The 19,002-nt window shown below is 52.8% G+C and overlaps 2 protein-coding genes across 2 annotated transcripts; both read right to left on the bottom strand.

The window, feature by feature from the left end:
* Positions 1 to 4,421, bottom strand: Nol12 (nucleolar protein 12). Its single transcript, XM_090328667.1, has 6 exons — positions 4,286 to 4,421; positions 2,551 to 2,656; positions 2,275 to 2,323; positions 1,765 to 1,907; positions 584 to 678; positions 1 to 342 (listed from the first exon to the last, which is right to left on the bottom strand). Exons 1-6 carry the CDS (start codon positions 4,366 to 4,368, stop codon positions 177 to 179), a joined length of 642 nt encoding a protein of 213 aa, XP_090184793.1. The 5' UTR covers positions 4,369 to 4,421; the 3' UTR covers positions 1 to 176.
* Positions 4,422 to 8,442: 4,021 nt separating this feature from the next.
* Lgals1 (galectin 1) lies at positions 8,443 to 11,688 on the bottom strand. Its single transcript, XM_090328666.1, has 4 exons — positions 11,581 to 11,688; positions 10,371 to 10,450; positions 9,003 to 9,174; positions 8,443 to 8,639 (listed from the first exon to the last, which is right to left on the bottom strand). The coding sequence occupies exons 1-4, from the start codon at positions 11,587 to 11,589 to the stop codon at positions 8,493 to 8,495; spliced, it is 408 nt and encodes a 135-aa protein (XP_090184792.1). The 5' UTR covers positions 11,590 to 11,688; the 3' UTR covers positions 8,443 to 8,492.
* Positions 11,689 to 19,002: the final 7,314 nt, after the last annotated feature.

Genomic DNA, 19,002 nt, shown 5'->3' with positions numbered 1-19,002 from the left:
CTCAGAAGGCAGAGGCAGGGCAGTCCTCAGGCGCAAGCAGCCCCCAGCTGGACAGGGCCTGGCTGGCCACGCTCAGGCTCAGGGTTGACCCATGTGGAGCTGGCTTACAGGGGCATCCCAGCTGTGGCAGGACAGCAGCCAAGGCCTAGGTTGGGGTGCAGCTGGCACCTTAGGGCTCACTCCCCATTGTGCCGGGCTCGGCCTGTGAGTCGCCGGCGTTGAGTCTTGCTGGTGCGAGTGGCGCTGGGTGGCTTTGCTCTGGAGCCCTGGGCCCGGCGAGGGGCTTTCTTCTTGACTTTCTTCCGGCTATGCACATGCAATGAGGCTGTGAGGGAGGAGATCCTGCGGGAGAATGAGACCAGTAAGGCCCTGCAGGCCTCAGTTTACCCTTTGGCATAGGTTACTGGTGGGAGGCTGGGTGTGGAGGTGACCATCCAGATCACAGAGGGGACAAGGGGAGGGTTCTCCAACACCAAGAGCACCGAAGTCAGCCTCGTTTGACTCCAGACAGCCTGATGGCCTATCCTGCCCACACCAGCCCAAGGGCCAGCCATGCCACCCAGGAGACACAGGGCAGGCTCACCGCTGAGACAGCAGGGGGTCCTTGGATTTCCTGGGCAAGGCTCTGGTTGACTTCTCCATGGATGCTGCCTCCTCAGCCCCAGTCCCAGCCCCTTGCTGGAGAAGCACAGGACAAGTCACATTACCAAGAGTGGATGCGGGCCTGGCCTGCCATCTCCAAAGCCCAAGTGGAGCTTGGTGAAGGCCCTTAGTGAAGAGCACTGTCTGGGAGCCCAGCTTCAGAACACCCCGTGTCTTCCACTAGCAGTCAGTCGCAGACAAACATTCACAAACAGAAAAATCAACCAAGTGCCAGTAGCTCACACCTATAATCTTGGTTATTCAGGAGACTGAGATGTGAGAATCCCAGTGCAATGCCAGCCCCGGCAGGTAAGCCTGTGAGACTCTCACCTCCAACTAACTACCAAAAATGCCAGATGCGGACCTGTGGCTCAAGTGGAAGCTTGCCAGCCCTGAGTGAAAAAGCTCAGGGACAGCCAGGCATATTGAATACAGGGGTTTTTTCCCCCTTGGTCATGGGGCTTGAACTCTGGGCCTGGATATTGTCCCTGAGCTCTTCAGCTCAAGGCCACCACCCTACCCCTTGAGCTACAGTGCCACTTTGGTTTTCTGGTGGTAAATTGGAGGTAAGAATCTCATGGACTTTAATGCCCGGGCTGGCTTTGAACTGCGATCCTCAGAACTCAGCCTCTTAAGTAGCTAGGATTACAGGCATGAGCCACCGCACCCAGCTCCAACCCAGGGTTTCATGCATGCTAGGCAAGCACTCTACCACTAATCCACATTTCCAGCCTCAACTATATTCTCTTATGCTCATGACTCACCAGCCACAGGCTGTACACTGCCATCAGTGAAGGGAAGGAACTCTTGAGCTCACGTGTCAGGGGATGGCGACAGTCAAGAGCAGTACAGGGGAGCATTTACTAGGGATGGGCCAGGTGCCCAGGCATTCCGGGGCCTCAGCTCCTTCATCCTCAGAGATGCCATCCTTCAGACAGGGGCAGCTGCCAACTGACTAGTGTCACCCGGGAGGTGGGCCAGCATGGAGGCTGTCCAAGCAGTCTCAGAACCCAGGGGTACAGAAATAAAAGAGCCCCCAGGCTGGCAAACTGCGACACGACCCGCACTGAAAGCATGCCCATCCTGTGCCCCTTCTTGCCAGGGGCTATGACGGGGACCCACCTCAGGAAGGGGCAGTCCAAGCAGCCGGGCCCCAGAGAGGTCCAGGTCACTGATGGTGGTGACGGTCACTGTGTGGTTGGGGTGGTCATATTGCACCGACTCTGTCTTGGCTGTCACCAGCTGCTCCAGCTCGTCAGCCTCCTCTGCAGGGTGGGCACAGACCAGGTCTCAGCCCCAGAAGCAGCCCCCAGCCCTGGACTGTCATGGCCCCTCTACATCCACAAAGCACTAGCCCAGAGCCCTGCTTGCAAGCGAAGGGGCAAATGAGCCACTGTCCCCAAGCCCAAGCCCCTTCCACGTCACACAACGTCATGGACACCCAGAGCTGATGCTGCCCCGCCCGCCAGGCCTTACATAGCTGCCTATGAGGTGTGGGTCTCCTTTGGCCCCTACCACATGTCCTTAGACCACTCCTGGCCACAGACCACCACCCAAGCCCCTACAGTGAAGGAGGCAGTCCTCACCCTCTCCCCCCACCCACCCAGGGGCACCGGCCACGAAGGGGCTTACCCAGCGCCTCCTCTCTCTCCGCCAGCATCTTCAAGTATTCCTGGTGGCGCTAGAGCCAAATGAGGAAGAGACACAATGAGTCTGGCAGGGCATCACTCCCTTTCAGGGTATCAGAGACCCCAGCTCACAGAGCAAATCAGCCCCCCCCCGTCCCCAGACCCAGAGACTCTACCTGCACAAAACACTCCTCAGCCTCATCCCCACACCTCTGTTAGTCTGCCCCTGCAGGTGCCCCCTCCAGGCCACCCAGGACTGCAAGCAACACCACACACACACCTCTTCCCGCAGCTTCTTCTGCTCCTGCTTCAGCCGCTGCTTTATTTCCTCAATGGCTGCTTTCTTCCGCTCCACCTTCCGTTTGTGGAAGCCAGTCAGGAATTCCCTGTAGAAAGGAAAGAAGCCGGAAAGAGCCGGGGAGTCGAGAGAGAAGAACAAGGAATATATATATATATATATATATATATATATATATATATATATATATATATATGTAGTGTGTGTGTGTGCGTGTGTGTGTATGTGCACAAGCACACGCATGTGTACTGTTCCTTAAACTTTTCCACTCAGGGCTAGTGTTCTATCACTTGAGCCTCCAGCAAAAAGACCTTGTTCTAAGAAGAGAAAACTGCCAATGCTGTATTCACTATGAACCAGATACTGTTAATCTTGCTGATCTCTCACAAGCCATGTGGCACCCCATTTTACAGACAGGGACACCAAGGCACAGAGGTGAGAATATTTGCCAAAAGTCACAGAGTACAGCAGAGCATCATTTGATAAGGACTCACTGTGAGAACTGAGTTGTCAGGTGACTGACCTTGCCAGAACATGAACATGGTCAAACATAGCCTAGAGGACACAGCCTACCACACACCTAGACGGCCTGGCACCTCACACGCACGTGTGCTTATGTGGCCAATCATTCCCCAAGTGCCATTTCCAATGCATGGTGGTAGAAGTTTAGGAAAATGAAGGAGAGGCTGCCTTGGTCCACTCAGTGTTCTCTAGGGTTCTCATCCCTGCGGCTGTGCTACCTTTTTTGTTGGTTTCTGGTTTTGTTTCTTCTGCACTGGTACTAGGCCTTGCACTCCAGCTTGTTTTTTTTATTTTTTTTTTACTCAAGGTTGGAACTCTAACAATGTACTATGTCTCCAGTTCTGGCTTTCTGCTGGTTAATTTTAGATGAGCCTCTTGGCTTGGAACTGAGATCTTCAGATCTCAGCATATTGCACAGCTAGAATTATAAGTGTGAACCACTAGTGCCTGGCCTCAGCTTGTTTCTTTTTTGAGGGGCTGGGGCTTGGTGCTGTCTCTCAGTTTTATGTTGTTTTCTGTTTAGTCATGGAGCTTGAATTCAGGGCCTGGGCTCTGTCCCTGAGTTCTTTTGCTCAAGGCTAGCTCTATACCACAGCACACTATAGCACAACACCACTTCCTGTTTTCTGATGGCTAATTGGAGGTCAGAGTCTTACGGACTTTCCTGCCCCAGCTGGCTTTGAACCCCAGCCTTCAGATCTTGGGCTCCTGTGTAGGTAGGATTACAGGCGCGAGCCATATGTCAGCTGAGCTTCAGCTTCGTGGCTTGGAGCAGGACCAACACAGGAGTTCATGGGCGTCGAGGGAAATGAATCTAACTCATTCTCATTTTTTGCGGTCATCATGTGTGGACGTCGATGGCGGTAGCCCACTGCAGGACCGTATAAATAACTCCCTGGATTAGGTGATTCCGGGCCAAAGCTCTCCAGAAGCCGGCTGGGCGTTAGAAAGGTGCGACTCGGAGCTCTGGCCACGCCCAAGGGGCGGAGCTAAAATCCGGTCCCGCCCAGGGCTGGGGAGCGCTGGCCACGCCCACGGGCGGGGCGATAGCTCTGGCCACGCCCACGGACGGAGGAAGCGCTAGCCAAGCTCGGGGGCGGGGCCGAAAGGGCCCTTGGCGAGAGCGTGCGCGGAAGAACTAACAGTGGCCTTGCCGAGTTGCACGAAAGGTAGCGGGTCAGCTTTTGCCACTCACCGCCGTTTTTCTTCATCGAAGCTGAGCACGAGTCGGGGCCGTCGCTCATTGCTATCTCGCTTCTTCTTTTTGTTGCGGCCCATAGCGGCTACTGTTCTGGCGGCACGGCTTCCTCTCGTCTAAGGAACTTCCGGTGTTGTGTCCGTGGATTTCCGTGCTCTTCTTGGGCCCTGGCTCTATGGTTCCGCCCGCTAGGCCCCGCCTTTTAAAGGGCCACGAGGCCTGTTTATCATCCCGGCTAGAGTAACACTGTGGTTACGACAGTGCCTGGCAGGAGTGGGTTCTCGGTTATTTGTGAGTGATTGGGTTCTGATGTCTATTTGTAGATGATCAGCAGAGTTCCATGCATAGCTATGTGGTGCTGAACCGGTTGCTTTCTACTCTATTATTATTATTATTATTATTATTTTGTCTGTCGTGGAGGTTGGACTCAGTCTAGACGCTGCCCTAGCATTCTACCTCTATGAACCACAGAGCCACTTCTAGTTTTCTGGTGGCTAATTGGAGTCTCCCGGACTTTCCTGCTCGGGCTGGCTTTGAACCCCGATACTCAGATCTCAGCTTCCTAAGTAGGGAGGGTAACAGGTGTGAGCCACTGGCGACAGGCTTTTCTACCCTATTTTTAAAGTAGGGGAAGTGGCGCTGTGACTCAAGTGGTAGAGCGATAGCTTTGATCTGAAGAGCTTGGGGACAGCACACAGGCCCAGAGTTCAAGGCCTACCACCAGAAAAAAAAAAAAAAAGCAGGGATAATTGTGGTGAGTAGGAGTCATTGAGGGACACGTGTGGTTCCCTTAGAGGGATTGCTGAACTTCCCATGCCGTCCCCACCCCAGAGCTTCTTATTCAGCAGACTTGGGCAAAGCCCCAAATGTTCCATTGATAGCAACTTCTCAGGTGATAATGCTGGCCCGTGGAACAAGCTTTGAGAACCTTGATCTTGGAGAAGTGAGTTACTTGAAATGTGTACAATTCAAGAAAAAAAATTATACCGTGCTCAGGTTTTCTACACAAACTACCTGTTGCTTAGTGCCTCAGTTTCCCCAAGGATGTAACACACCCTTTACTGAAAATAAAGCTGAAATGCAAAGGCATTTGGTGAAGCAACACCCAAAAGGAATTTTAGACCAGCCCTGCCTTCATCCTTGTTTTACAGGTCAGGAGGCTCAAAGAGGCAGTGTGACTTGACCAAAGCTGCTCAATCTACGGTAGAGCTGGAACCACTGCCCTGACTCCTCTCCTCCATACCTGGTGCAGTCCTGTCCCCTAACCCAGCTGCTCATTCCACGGGACTCAGGGGAGGCCCATCTATGAAAGGTCCCAATACAGACTAAATTTGGCCACCTTGGTTCGGCATTGTGCTGCAAACCCTTCTTAGGGAGTCTCAGATCCTCTCACCCCAGGATAAGGGACCAGACACTACTTTTATTGGCTGGATTTGTGCTTCAATTGCCTTTACTGAGTGTGCACAGGCTGCCTATAAATAGTCATGAAGCCAGCGAGGAGAATCACAACAGCACCTGCCCTATTTAAGTCTTTGCCTGATTCTCTCAAGTATGACCCCATTTCATTGCAGATGCAGCAGGCCCAGAGAGGTGCAACTACTTGTCTGAGGTCACACAGTCATGAAGAGCAGGACTGAAGGTAGCATTTCTCGGCTAGGATTGTGAAACCCACTGAATCTTAATGGGTGAAGGGAATCAGCATTCATGGAGCACCTATCAAATTAATATGCTCTTTTTATGCCAATACTGGAGTTTGAACTCAAGGCTTCATACTCTCACTTGGCTTTCTTTTTTATGGCTAATGTTATTCCACTTGAGCAATGCTTCCAGTGCAGCATTTTGCTTATTAACTGGAAGTACAGTCTCATGGACTTTTTTTTTTGCTCAGTCTGACTTTGAACCTAATCTCAGTTTCTTCAGTTGCTAGGATTACAGGCATGAGCTACCAGTGCCAGCTAGGGAGTGTGCATTTTTACTGGTTATCTTGGCTGATTCTCACTTCCTTACATACCAGCAGTAACTGGTTTCCTCAATTTGACAATTGAGGAAACTAAGGTTCAGAGATATTATGTAACCTCAGATCACTCAGCAGTGGGGCTAGGTTTAAACAGGGCCGTGCCTAGTACGTAGTCCCTCTCCTCTACCAGTTTGTTATCTCTGCTATGTGTGTGTACAGTGGTGTGTGAAAGTGAGGAACCGTTTCTCTGGTTTCCAGCAGAGGGTGCTCCTCCACAGCCAGACTTTCAAAGCTTTCTCTGGGTGGTCACTTGGCAGCCTCAGAACCACCTGGAGATTGGGGCACCTGGGAGCCCCGGAGCTGGCTTGTGTGCTCCATCCTCATAGGTCCTTTCATAGAGGTGGGACTCCAAGCCCCAGGGGATCAACCATCTAAAACGACTCCCATTTGATAGATGAGACTGAGGCTGGGGGGACAAGAGATTCTCTCTCCCAGGTCCCTCCTAGCTGGCACCAAATGTCCTGGACACTGAGGTTTTCTGGCCTCTGGAGACTGTGCCCTGGAGTTTGTGGGGGGAAGCCCTGTGAAGCTCTGATTTGAAGTCTCCCAGGAAGGCCTCTGGCTCAGTTCCTGTAGCTGATGGCCAGGGAGACTGCAGGGCTCTGGAAAATCCCAGGCTGCGAGAGCCACCAGCCTGCAGGCTACCCCACCTTCTGCCTGTTCATTTGGGCTGCATGTCTGAAAGGTGAGGGGTCCGACAGGACACTGCCTTCCAAGTAGCATAGCCTGTGCTGGTCCTGGGGGAAATGGAGATTTGACCTCCTAGCTCCAGGGAGCAGGGACTCTGGAAGCCCCATCTCAGCCTCAGTGAGCCGCTTGTCTCCATTCTTCAGGAGGAGGAGGGGGTCTCTGGGAGCATCAAGACTGGGACTCAAGTTGGCCAGCCTCTCCTGCTAGGTCCTCTGTGTCCTTTGGCTAGGAGTCCACTTAACCATCCCCCAGCTCCTTCTACCACAGACAGATAAGAGGGCAGCTGAGTGCCAGGGACATCACCATGTTTGGATGGGGGACTTGCTCACAGCCAGAGCCTGAAGCTTCCAGCTTTTTCTCTCAATAGAGCACTGTCTCCTTCACTTCAGACTGCAGTAAAGACATTCTTGAATGTAGCACAGGAAGCCTCTGGCCCCAGATATTCATGGAACCTCTGAATAAATCTCTACAGCAACCTTTGGATGGATTACATATCTTCTCCCCACATATAAACAAATAAGCAGGGTTATAAGATATTGTAGTTCATTCTGAAATCCTGGCTATCAGGAGGCAGAAGATGGAGAATCTTCATCCAAGGCAATGCTAGCAGGACACTCTATCTGGAAAACAAACTGAAAGCCAAAGAGCTGCGTGGCTCAGATGGTAGAGCACTTTGCCTAATAACTGGTACTGAAGGAAAGAAAAATCTGATACTGAAGGAAAGGAAAAAAAGAAAAGAAACTGAGGTTTGGGGTTCAGAGAGGTCAGTTAATGAGCACAAGGCCACATAGCTGTAGCCCCTCATTTGAGTAATTTTCTGGTTTGGGTTTTTTTTCCCCAGTCCTGGGGATTGAACTCAAGGCCTGACCACCATCCTTGGGCTTTCTTAAGGCTAGAGCTCTACCACTTGAGTCACAACACCATTCCTACTTTCTCGATGTCTGTGGTACTGAGGAATTGAACCTGAGTCTTCGTGCATGATAGATAAGCACTCCACTAGTAGGGCCAAAGTCCCAGCCCCAAAATTACACACCACTAATGGTTTTGTTTTTTCTACTGAGGTGGGGTCTTGCTGAATTGCCCTGGTCGATCCTAAACTTCTGGGCTCAAATTGTCCTGTCTGAGTCTCCTGAGTATGTAGAAGGGCTATGCCCTGGATCCAGGCTAACCTCAGATCTTTCCAGCTCTTGTGTAGGCAAATGAGAGAGGTCAAGTTGTTCTCTGAACTTCCTGGGTCCTCCCGTCACCATGGGACTGGTCCTTACCCAAGCGCCCCAAGCCACCACTGTGCACTAAGCTCTTCTGTGGGAACATCAGGGGAGAAGAGATGGGGGAGTGAACAGAACAGAGGGTAGGGTCAGGCGTGGATGGATGGGGGCCACTCCTGAGCATATCACACACACACACACACACACACACACACACAGACACACAAACACAGGGCAGGTTCAGGAGCAGAGGCAGCTGCCTTTATTAGGGGCCAAAGGCCAGGTGGCTTTACTCAAAGGCCACACACTTGATTTTGAAGTCACCATCGGCCGCCATGTAGTTGATGGCCTCCATGTTGAGCCGGTTTGGGAATTTGAATTCATGTCCATCTGGTAGCTTGATGGTCAGGTCAGCCTGGTCAAAGGAGATGCACACCTGAAGGGTGGAGAGAGAGGATGAGCTGGGCTCTTTCATACTCTTTTCCACCCCCACAATGATCCTGGTTAATGTAGATGGCCGGAGGGATTGGTGCTTCCCTGGGGCCACAGCCTGGGTGCAGAGGAAGGGTGGGGTGGGGCCTGGAGCTCTGGCTCTTATTAAAAGCTTGTTTGTTCTGTCCGGCCACCTCCTCTGGGCTCCCCTCCTTGGAAGGCGAACTCGCTCGGCACCAGGCCCCGCCCCCGCCCCAGGCCCCGCCCTCCCCCGCTGTGGTCTGGGGCTTGGCACCAGGCCCCACCCACCCTCACTGGGCTCCGAGGGAGGAGCCAAGCCCCGCCCCTCCACATAAGCCCCTTCCACCTCCACTGTGCTCCCGGGCTGGAAGGGGAAGGCAGGCTCTCGCTGCTCGGTGCCCCAGGCCCCGCCGTCCTTGCTGTTGCACACGATGGTGTTGGCGTCCCCGTGGGCGTTGAAGCGAGGGTTGAAGTGCAGGCATAGGTTGTTGCTGTCTTTGCCCAAGTTCAGCACAAAGCTAGGGAATGATAGGTACGCTCGGGACCACGTAGATGGGCTGTACCCCCACCCCCTCCACGAAGGCCCCCAGGCTGCCACGCAGAACACCGTTAATGCGCTGGGATCCGCCCCAAAAGAGACCAGAAACCAGGATTCTAGTTCTGGTGACTTCGAGGTCATCCGTCCCTGGGCCTCAGGTTCCACAGCAGCATGAGCGGGTCTTGCTGTGCTCACAGCCTGCGTCTCTAAGACGTTACTTTGTCTCCAAGCCTCCTGGGTCAACCTCAGGATTCCCAGGGCGGAAGCGGGGGGGGGGGGGGGGGGGGGGATTAGCGTCCTGCCTGTCTTGATATCTATCTGGGAACCCCTGGTGGCCAGTTTGAGTAGGACACACGGTAGATGTTCAATTATTGTGGGTCGAATGAGCGAATAATAGAGCTAATAATTGTGTGTGTGCGCGCGCGCGCACGTGCTGGGACCTGAACTCAGGGCCTTGCTGTCTTGCTTAGCTTTTTCCACTCAAGGCCGCTCTCCACATCCAGATTTCTGCTGGTTAGTTGGACAGAAGAGTCTCCCTGGTTTGTTTTCTGGCTGGGCTGGAACTGAGATCCTCAGATCTCAGCCTCCTGAGTAGTAAGGGTTACAGACATGAGCGATTGTTAATAATGACAATTCCCAACTCAGGTTTGGGGAGAGGGAGGGCGGCGCTTACTGAGCTGCTGACCACGGCACAGCGGCCTCCTCTGCCTTCAGCCTCCCTCTCGCTTTCTAGATTACGGATTGGGTGACCTGGCCAAGGCCACACTGTGGCTAGAGAGCCTTCAGCTGGCTGAGTGAGGAGACCGAGGGTGCAGCCCAGGACCAAAGGCTCGGGGAGGGCAGTGGCTGGCACCCTCTTTCCTGCCCTCACCGGAGCAGGCCCCGCCCCGGAGGGGAGGGGAAGCCAGGGCAGCCCACGGGGCCGCAGCTGGTTTAGCTTATGAGGCTCCTTAGGGGAGGGGGGATGACAATGGCGGGGGCGTACAGACCCAGCGAGGAAGTGACTCACCCAGAAAACGCAGCCATGGCAGCTGGCTTTAACCCCCTCGGGGCTAGGGAGCAGCGCGCTGAGGCCGGCCACACCCCTCCTAGCGGCTCAGCTGGACCCTTGGCCTCCAGGCCCTGCCCCTGCCCCCCCCCCGCCCCCGCCACGCACCGCCTGCCTGGGCCCCTCACCTCTTGGCATCGGGGGCCACCTCGCCCCGCACTCGGAGGCACTCTCCAGGCTGGAGATTCAGGTTGCTGGCGACCAGACCCTGCGAGACAAAACCCGCCCCGCTGGGTTAGGAGGGCAGGGCTTGGGCTGTCTGCAGGTCTCTGGGGTGACTAGGGGTGAGAGTGGGGCCCTCCCCTCCCCGGAGCCACTGATTCTCTGTGTGGTCCCGAGCTAGGCACTGCTCTCCACAGGGGATCTAGAAGATTTTGCCATGGGCTTGGGGACCGGGAGATGAGGTGGCCTGGGGTGCCACGCCCAGTTGCCTCTTCTAGCAGATGGAGATGATGGCGCTGGGAGCCTGTCCTGCTGAAGCGGGTAGTGAGATCTGCCACTCTAGAACAGGGCAAGCGTCCGTGACTGCTGGGACAGGGTCCCCAGGCCCTCCAAGCCTCTTTCTGGAGAGGCCCAGCAGCCTCTCCAGACATTAAGGAACCTGGCCAGGCCCCTCTGCAGAAGAGAAAGCAGCCAGAGGTCAGGGTTGCATACGGGGTGGTTGGACTCTGCTTGCCACTGGCTCCTGGTGCATGGCTGGATAGGAGTTAACTGGTGTGACTGGTTCCTTCTGCCAGAAATTTGAACTCTTTTCCTGGGCCTATGGAAGATTCTTTCTCTATCTCCCACAATGATCCCCCCCCACCAACTTAGCCTTGGGGGTATTCTCCCAGCCTCCACCGAACTGCCCTCCACCCTCTAACCCAGGCAGCCTGCAGACAACCTGTCTCAGGTCCAGGCAACTTTTAGAGCTCTCTGGAGCAGAGGGTGACAGGGCCCTGGCAGGGTGACTTGAGACAGCTGCAGGGGGGAGGGGAGAGGAGGCGCTCCAGAAGGGACAGGGGAGGGGGGGACAGGGGCTAGGGCCAAAAGGTGTCCCCGGGGACCACACCCTTCCCACTGGCTCTTCTCAAACAGCTGCAGAATTTCAGAAAGTCGGACCTTGGCAGAAATAACTCTGCTGTCAGACTTCGAAGGAATCCAGAACATTCTTAAGCCAGAGAAAGCTGTTTGAACTGTGACGCTAGTTCCCACTTTACAGATGGGGAGAGAGAAGGCACGTGTCCCCAAGCCACACAGCTGGGAGTAGCAGCCAGTTTCTCCACCCGTGATGGTCAGATTCCGGCTTAGCCCACTCCCCTCCCTAGCCCAGGCCTTAAATGGGATCCCCACACTCACACAAGCCATGACCGAGGCCACGATGTTGCCAGGAGGTGCAGCACCAGCTGTCCAAAGACTCCACCGAGACGGGCCCCGGACCGCTCCCACCCTTTTAACGGGACGGGCCCGGCGAGTCCCGCCCCCTGGAGGCTGAGCCAATCGCAAGTCAGGATGGAGACAGGGGCGGAGTTAATGGGATTTTGAAGCCAGTTCTGGAGCAGAGGTGACCAACCCGAGCCATGAGCCCCTTCCATAGCTACTCCCCCAGGACCCATGCTCCACCTTCTGGTCCCCTCCTTTATCCCTCCCCCCACCCACCACCACCACCACAAAAAAACTGTGCTGTGGCAGAAAGTGGGGGAAGCGAATGGAAAATACTTTGAGGATGAGCTAGGCCCAAGCGCTGGGGGGGAAGGGCGTGGGGCCAGGAGGCAGAGCCCAGGGAGCCCCAGAGGGGGCAGAGGGGGAGTTACCCAGCTCTTTAGGGAATTAGAACTGGGGTAGGAGATGCTGCAGCCTGGCAGTGCCAGGGCGTGGCTGCTGTGGGCCTCCCCGGAAGCGAGGATTCAGCCGCTAGCTCGTGCTGTTCACCATGGCTAAAGAAAGACTGGGCCTGGTGCCAGGCCCGAGGCTGCTGGCCTTGGCTCTGCACCTCTGGCTTTTCCCCCACAGAAGGGCCTGTTGGATTCTCATAAAGCCCAGCCTGACAGGCTGTGACCACTCTGAGAGTGTGCACTCTGCCGGGTGGCCATAACACTGGGGTTTGAGGGGTCCCTGCTCTGTGCATCCAGGAACACACTCTTCACATGTGTCTTTGGGAGGCCGGGCACAGCCTTTCTTCTCCCAGGTATCCATCATCCTACTATGTGACTGGCCCCAAGCTGGACTCAGAGGGTTCAAAGATAACAGCCCCTGTTTGGGGGTAGAATCTGACCTTGACCCTCAGTCCCAGGAGTCACCAGCAAGCCTGGTGGCAGCCTGGAGCCTGAAGACTGGGAGAGAGGGTTTGGAAGGATTGAAGAGGGGCCTGCTTGGCTGTGCCAGCCTTGGCACAGGCTCAGAGATAAGAAAGCACTGGCCTGGGAAACAGGGAGGAGAAGGGGAGGGGTGAGACTGGAGAGGCAACAGTAGTGAGAAGCCTCACCAGCCTGGCAAAGAGCTTGGACACTGTTACATTGTTTATCTGAGGGTGCTGGGAGCCATAGAAGGTACAGTGGGTGAAGTATTCAGGCCAGATGTGGATTGGAGAGATCACCATAGCAACAGAGTTGAGGGTGAGCTCTGGGGTTCCTACCTTACAGAAGTCAGAAGCCAGGTGGAGAGAGGGGCCTGAGTAGCATTGGGCAAGGGGAGAGGTGTGTTAGGGGTTCTGAATGGCTGTCCGTTGTTGAAGTTTCACTGCCAGCTCTAGAGAGGGAGGAAGATGAGGCCTAGGAGTGACTCACATCTGGAGGCCAGGCCCCCCTCCCCCACCCCACTCCCGCCCCGCTCCCAGCAGCTTCAGCCTCCAGATGACTGAAGCATTCTCCTCCAGATCTGGTGCAGGAATGGGGGTGAGAACCCCAAGTGTGCAGGGCGCTTGGCCAGCCTGAGAGGGTCTGGGCTCCCCTCCAGCCCCTGCCCCTCCTCTCTGACCAAACAGCTGCCTGGGGAACCAAGTGCTGGGGTTTCACTTTTTCCTGTGGTGAGGCCTCCCCAAACCTCAGTTGTCTAAAGTGCTGGGTGCGGCCCCGTGCTAGCCAGCTCCTTGCCCCTCCCTGGCTGACCTTCCTTTGCTGCATTAGGAATGGGAGGGGACTTCAGGCTGAGCCCTTTGTGGTGGAGGAGGCGACTGTGGTATAACACTCCTGCACAGACCCCTCCTAGGCTGGCAGCTGTCCTCCCCAGGGCATCCTAGCAAGCCTGGCCTCCTGCTTTCCTCAGTTTCCCCATTTACAAACAGGAAGTACAGGGGGTGAAACCCTGCAGGGTAGAACAGGCAGAATAGACTTTGGTGTACAAGATTGAGTGGGTGACCATGTTTTCCCAGGCTGAGTGGCTGTGGGTCTTTCTGGGGGTCTGGTAGGCCCTCTTCCTGGACTTTCCCTCCCAACACTGTTCCCAGCTCCATTTCCTCAGCAATGCCTCTCTAGATTCCATCAAGAACTGCATTTTGGGGGTGATGGTGTGCAAGTCTTCGGGGCCTCTCAGAGGCCCTTATCTGTCAGGCCCTGTGCCCAGTGGGGTGCCTTGATTTTTTTTCATACCCTATCACACTTCATCAGGGTCACCCACGGGGTGACCTTTTGGCCAGGAACCGAGGTTGACAGAGGGAATGGGGAGGGAGTGGTAGGTTTGGATTTGAGAGCTTTGTACCATGGGCAGTCTCTGACTTCTTTAGTCTGTCCGGAGGTCAGGCCCTAGAATTTTACTTTTGTTTCTGGTGCTACTAGTGGAGTTTGATCTCAGAGTCTGAGCACTTGTCTCTTAACTTGCCTACCTGGGCTGGCTTTGAACCTTAACCTGCAGATCTAAGCCTCCTGAGGAGCTAAGATTATAGGCATGAGCCTCCAGTGCCTACTTTTTAATTATTCTTGGCAGTATTGGGGATTGAACTCTGGGCCTTGTGTTTGCTACACTGGTGTTTTACCACTTCAGCCCTTTAGAGTCCACCAAACTCCCTTGCCCCACCCAGCTGGCCTGGAACTGTAATTTTTCAGTTTTTTGACAACCTCCTGAGTATAGCTAGGTTTACAGGCCACGGGAATCTTGTAAGAACTTTTTTTTTTAATTATTTTTTTCAAATTTTTGCCAGTCCTATGGCTTGAACTTAGGGTTTAGGAACTGTCCTTGAGCTGCTTTTGCTCAAGGCTAGCATCCTAACACTTGGATCACAGAGCCACTTCCATCTTTTTTTGTATGTGGTACTGAGGAATAGAATAGGGTTTCATGCATGCTAGGCAAGCACTCTACCACGAAGCCACATTTCCAGCCCAGTAAAATCTTTTTTTTTTTTTTTTTAACTTTTTTTTTTTTTTTTTGCCAGTCCTGGGCTTGAGCTCAGGGCCTGAGCACTGTCCTTGGACTTTCTCAAGGCTAGAGCTCTACCACTTGAGCCACAGGACCACTTCTGGCTTTTTTCTATGTATGTGGTACCGAGGAATCGAACCCAGGTCTTCATGCATGCTAGGCAAGCACTTTAACCACTAGGCCAAACTCCCGACCCCCAGTAAAATCTTTTTTAAAGCTTAAAAATTATTTTGATGAGGCTGCTTCTTTGTTTTCAACAATTATCAAACTAAGCCTAATTAAACTTGCTTTGCTTTGAATAAAAAAAAATTATTTTGAGACCTGAAGAAAAAAGTGGCCAAGCATGATCACTGGCTCCAAAATAGCCAGTAAAAAAAATGGGGGGAGGACTGGAGGTGTGGCTTGTGGTAGAATGCCAGCCAAGCAAGTATAAGGCCCCAAGTTCTAACCCTATTTCTGTCCAAAGTATTGGCTCTGAAATACTTAAACTACAAAGCCGAAATGTTTTGTGTATTCAAAAATAATGGAATATTAATTTGCTAGTTATAAAATATTCATTACTTTTGAAACTTGGAGAAAGCAAAGGAAAAGGTGACATTGCCCAAGAATTATACTCATAACCTGTGTATAACACCTCAATAACATAGTTACATTTTGAGAAAATCATTACATTTGAAGACAATTTTGTAGGTTGGGATTTTCTTTGAAAGTGTTTGCAAGTATTCCTGGAGGCCAGCAAGCTCTAAGTTAGAGCCTGACAGCCAAATAATGCCTAAAGTAAATTTCCTTAAAAAACAGGTAGATTGCTGAGTTGGTGAGACACACATGTAATTCCAGCCCTTGGGAGTCTGAGGCGTAGACCTTGAGTTCAAGGCCTAGGCTTTATGGTGAGACTTGATTCAGAAGAGAATGGAGGTATGCCTTAAGTGGTAAAGTGCCAGCCAAGCAAGACCACGAGGCCCTGAGTTCCAGAGCCAACACCTAAGAGAGAACAAAATCTATTTCCACAGGCTGTACTGTCAGGCATGTTGACTGTTCAGGCTTCATCTAGCCCTGTACATGATTGTCCGTGCTACTATTTCATTCATTCTAATGGACAACCATCTGACTACTGAACAGCCGTAAGCTGCTTGAGCTTGGTTTGAAGATAGCTTATTCGCATCAATTGTGCATGGAGAAGTAAAGACGGTTCTGAGTGACAGCATTATGGCCTGAGATAGCCCAGGAGATCATTCCAGAAACTTGAAGTGTGTTGAGTGCAGTAGACAGAGAATCCAATGGGTACAGATTACAGCACACCACAATCACACAGGTTTGATAGAACAGCTGACAGCAGGACACAGAGCAGGCAGGAGTAACTTGCTCAAAACAAACCCTAGTCTGATTCTCTCCCACATACATGCAGCAGTACTGGGGGTGGGTTAGGGCCTCCATTTGCCTAGCAAGTACTCTGCCTCTTGAGCTCTGCTTCCCAGTCTGAACTTTGAGGGGAAAATGCTAATATAAAAACCATGAGAAGCAGCATTGGCCAATTCTCTGAATAAGTGTGAAGTACATCCGACTCACGCCTGCAGGATTCTAGCCAAATAGGCTGAGATCTTGAGGATCCAGGTACAAAACCAGCTCAGGCACCACCAAAAGGCCATAAGTAGAGGTGTGGAATACAATGCCAGCCTCGAGTGAAAAAACCAAATGAGGGCACCCAGGTCCTGAGTTCAAGCTCCAGTACTAACACAGTAAAATCAAACCCCCAAACCATATTTCACTTATGATCCCTCTTATTTTTCTTGTTAGTCATGGGGTTGAACTCTGGGCCTTGGTACTGTCCCTGAGCCATTCAGCTCAAGGCTACTGCCCTACCCCTTGAGCCACAGTGCGTTATTTCCAGTTTTCTAGTGGTTAATTGGAGATAAAAGAGTTTCACAGACTTTAGTGCCTGGGCTGGCTTTGAACCATGATCCTCAGATCTCAGGCTTCTGAGTAGCAAGGATTATAGGTGTGAGCCTCTGTGTCTAGCCTTCTTGTTGGTCTTGGGGCTGGTTGGCTTTGACCTCAGATCTTAGCATCCTGAGTAGCTAGGATTACAGGTGTGAGCTACTAACATCCAACTCATGAGCACTTAAGTATTTCATGCAGCAGCTGTTGTTTTCCCTGCCTCCCTCTTGTGTGCCAGTACACGTGCCAAGGTGCATTCACTTGGCTTTTTAGCTTAAGGCTGCCGCACTAGCACTTGAGCCACAGCTCCACTTCTGGCTTTTTGGTAGTTAACTGGAGATTAAGAGTCTCACACTTGCCAGGAGGGGTGGCTCATGCCTGTAATCCTAGCTACTCTGGAGACTGAGATCTGAGCATCAAAGTTCAAAGCCAGTCCGGACACAAAAGGACCTGAGGCTCTTAATTCCAATTAACCTCTAGGAAAAAAAAAAAAAGTGGGAAGTGGGGCTGTGGCTCCAGGGGTAGGGCAATAGCCTTAAGCTGAAGAGCTCAGGGACACTGCCCAGGCCCAGGGGTAGAGTGGTAGCCTTGAGCTGAAGATCTCTGGCTGAGTTCAAGCCCCATGAGCCACAAAATAAATAAATAAATAAACAACAACAACAAAAAACCCCCAAAAAACTTCTCACACTTTTTTGTCTGGGCTGGCTTCAAATCTTAGCTTCCTGAGTAGCTAGGGTCACAGGTGCCCTGCTTAATGAATGTATTCTCAGTGTGGGATATGGCTGTATGTTTTCTATGATATGCTGGAAGTTCACCTATCAAGAAACTAGAAACCTCAACTGCTTTAAAAATTTAAAAAAAAAAAGCTTTCAGCTAGAGTTCCTGTGGTAGATTCATCCAGCGCTTCAAAGAAAGCATCTAAGATTTTTCTCCTGCCTGGCGCCAGTGGCTCACGCCTGTAATCCTAACTATTGGAGAGGTTAAGATCAAGGGATTACGATTCCAGACCAGCCTCGGGTGTGCTCCAGATCCCTTCTTAACTAGCAGTTGGGCCTGGTGGCACACACCGGTCACCCAGTTATAGGAAACATAAAATAGGCTGGTCCAGGAAAAGAATGCACTCATGTCAAGAATGACCAGGGATGGCTCACGCCTGTAATCCTGGATTCTCAGATCTGAGAATCACAGTTCAAAGCCAGCACAGGCAAAAAAAAAAAAAAAAAAAAGTCCACGAATCTCTCATCTCCAACTAGCCACCAAAAAGCTGGAAATGGAGCCGTGGCAGAATACCAGCCTTAAGTGAAAAGGCCAAGGGAAGAGTTTAAGGCCAACTTCAGGTCCCAGTACTGGCGCACGCATGCGTGTACATGTACATGAGCATGTGCGTGCACACACACACACACGTGCGCACACACACACACACACACACACACGTTCCTTATCAGAATTTCTCAATGGACAGAGGGCAAGAGTCTAGAACATCAATGACCAGCTTCCAGCCTCACTTTGCCATTGTTGGGATCAGCACTGCCCCCCACCCGACTCACATCCATGCTCACCAACCCCCACAGGAAGGGCTATTGGGTGGGACCACGATGGCTGTGTCCCATCCCTTCGGGCATGTGTGAGATCCAAGTCAGGCCAATGAGAACCTGCTTTGGACTGGGGAGGCGGGGAAAGGGGGGGGGTGCCAGAATGAAGCGCTTCCAAGTGCTGGGCCACCTGCCAGGTGCAGCCAGTGGTCCACTGGGCCTCTGTCAGGTGGCGCAGAGTCCCTGTCACAGGCAGGCTCTTCTCTCCAGCTTCATGGAGTTAGGGTTGCTGGCTAGACAAGATCTCTGAAGCAAGCAGGAAGGGATCTGAAATGCAGGTGGCTCTTTGGAAGCATTGCACACAGCCTCTGCCCTAAGGCTGGCAGGCCCCGATGACACAGTGGCCTAACATGTTTGGGACCAGGAAATTACAAGCAGCCCCCTGGGTGTGAGTACTGCATCTGATCCCATCCTGCACTCTCCTGTCTCCAGTGGGAGCCATGGCCTCCTGGAGTCAGCTGTGTGCCCTGGGTAGGTGGGTGTGGCCATTATCTCTCACAGTGCTGGGCAAACACTCAATGGCTGGGCAAGTCCCAGCCCTTAATGTCACTCCTGACCTGACTGCTGGCTCATTGGCTTTTGTTTCCGTGTGCTGGTACTGGTGCTTGAACTCAGGGCCTGAGCTTTGTCAAAGTCTTCCCTGGGCTGGTTCTGAACTGTGATCTTCAAGTTTCAGCTCCTTGAGTAGCTAGGATTGCAGGCGTGACCCACTGGCGCCAGACTCACTGGTATTTAATGGACTGAAACAGAAGGATGGAGAAGGGGGCATTAAGAGCAGCCATGTCCAAGATTGGAGAAGTCAGGAAATGGGATGGCTCCTGTTGATGTGCAAGTGGTGCTGGGGACAGCACTTCCCACAGGGCCCCCCCGCCTGCACCCCAGGGGCCACGAACTGGAGCAGACA

Source organism: Megascapheus bottae, chromosome 2 (genome assembly GCF_031878675.1).
Source record: "Megascapheus bottae isolate mThoBot1 chromosome 2, mThoBot2.hap1, whole genome shotgun sequence".
Lineage (NCBI taxonomy): Eukaryota > Metazoa > Chordata > Mammalia > Rodentia > Geomyidae > Megascapheus > Megascapheus bottae.
This window is presented reverse-complemented; position numbering and strand designations above follow the sequence as displayed.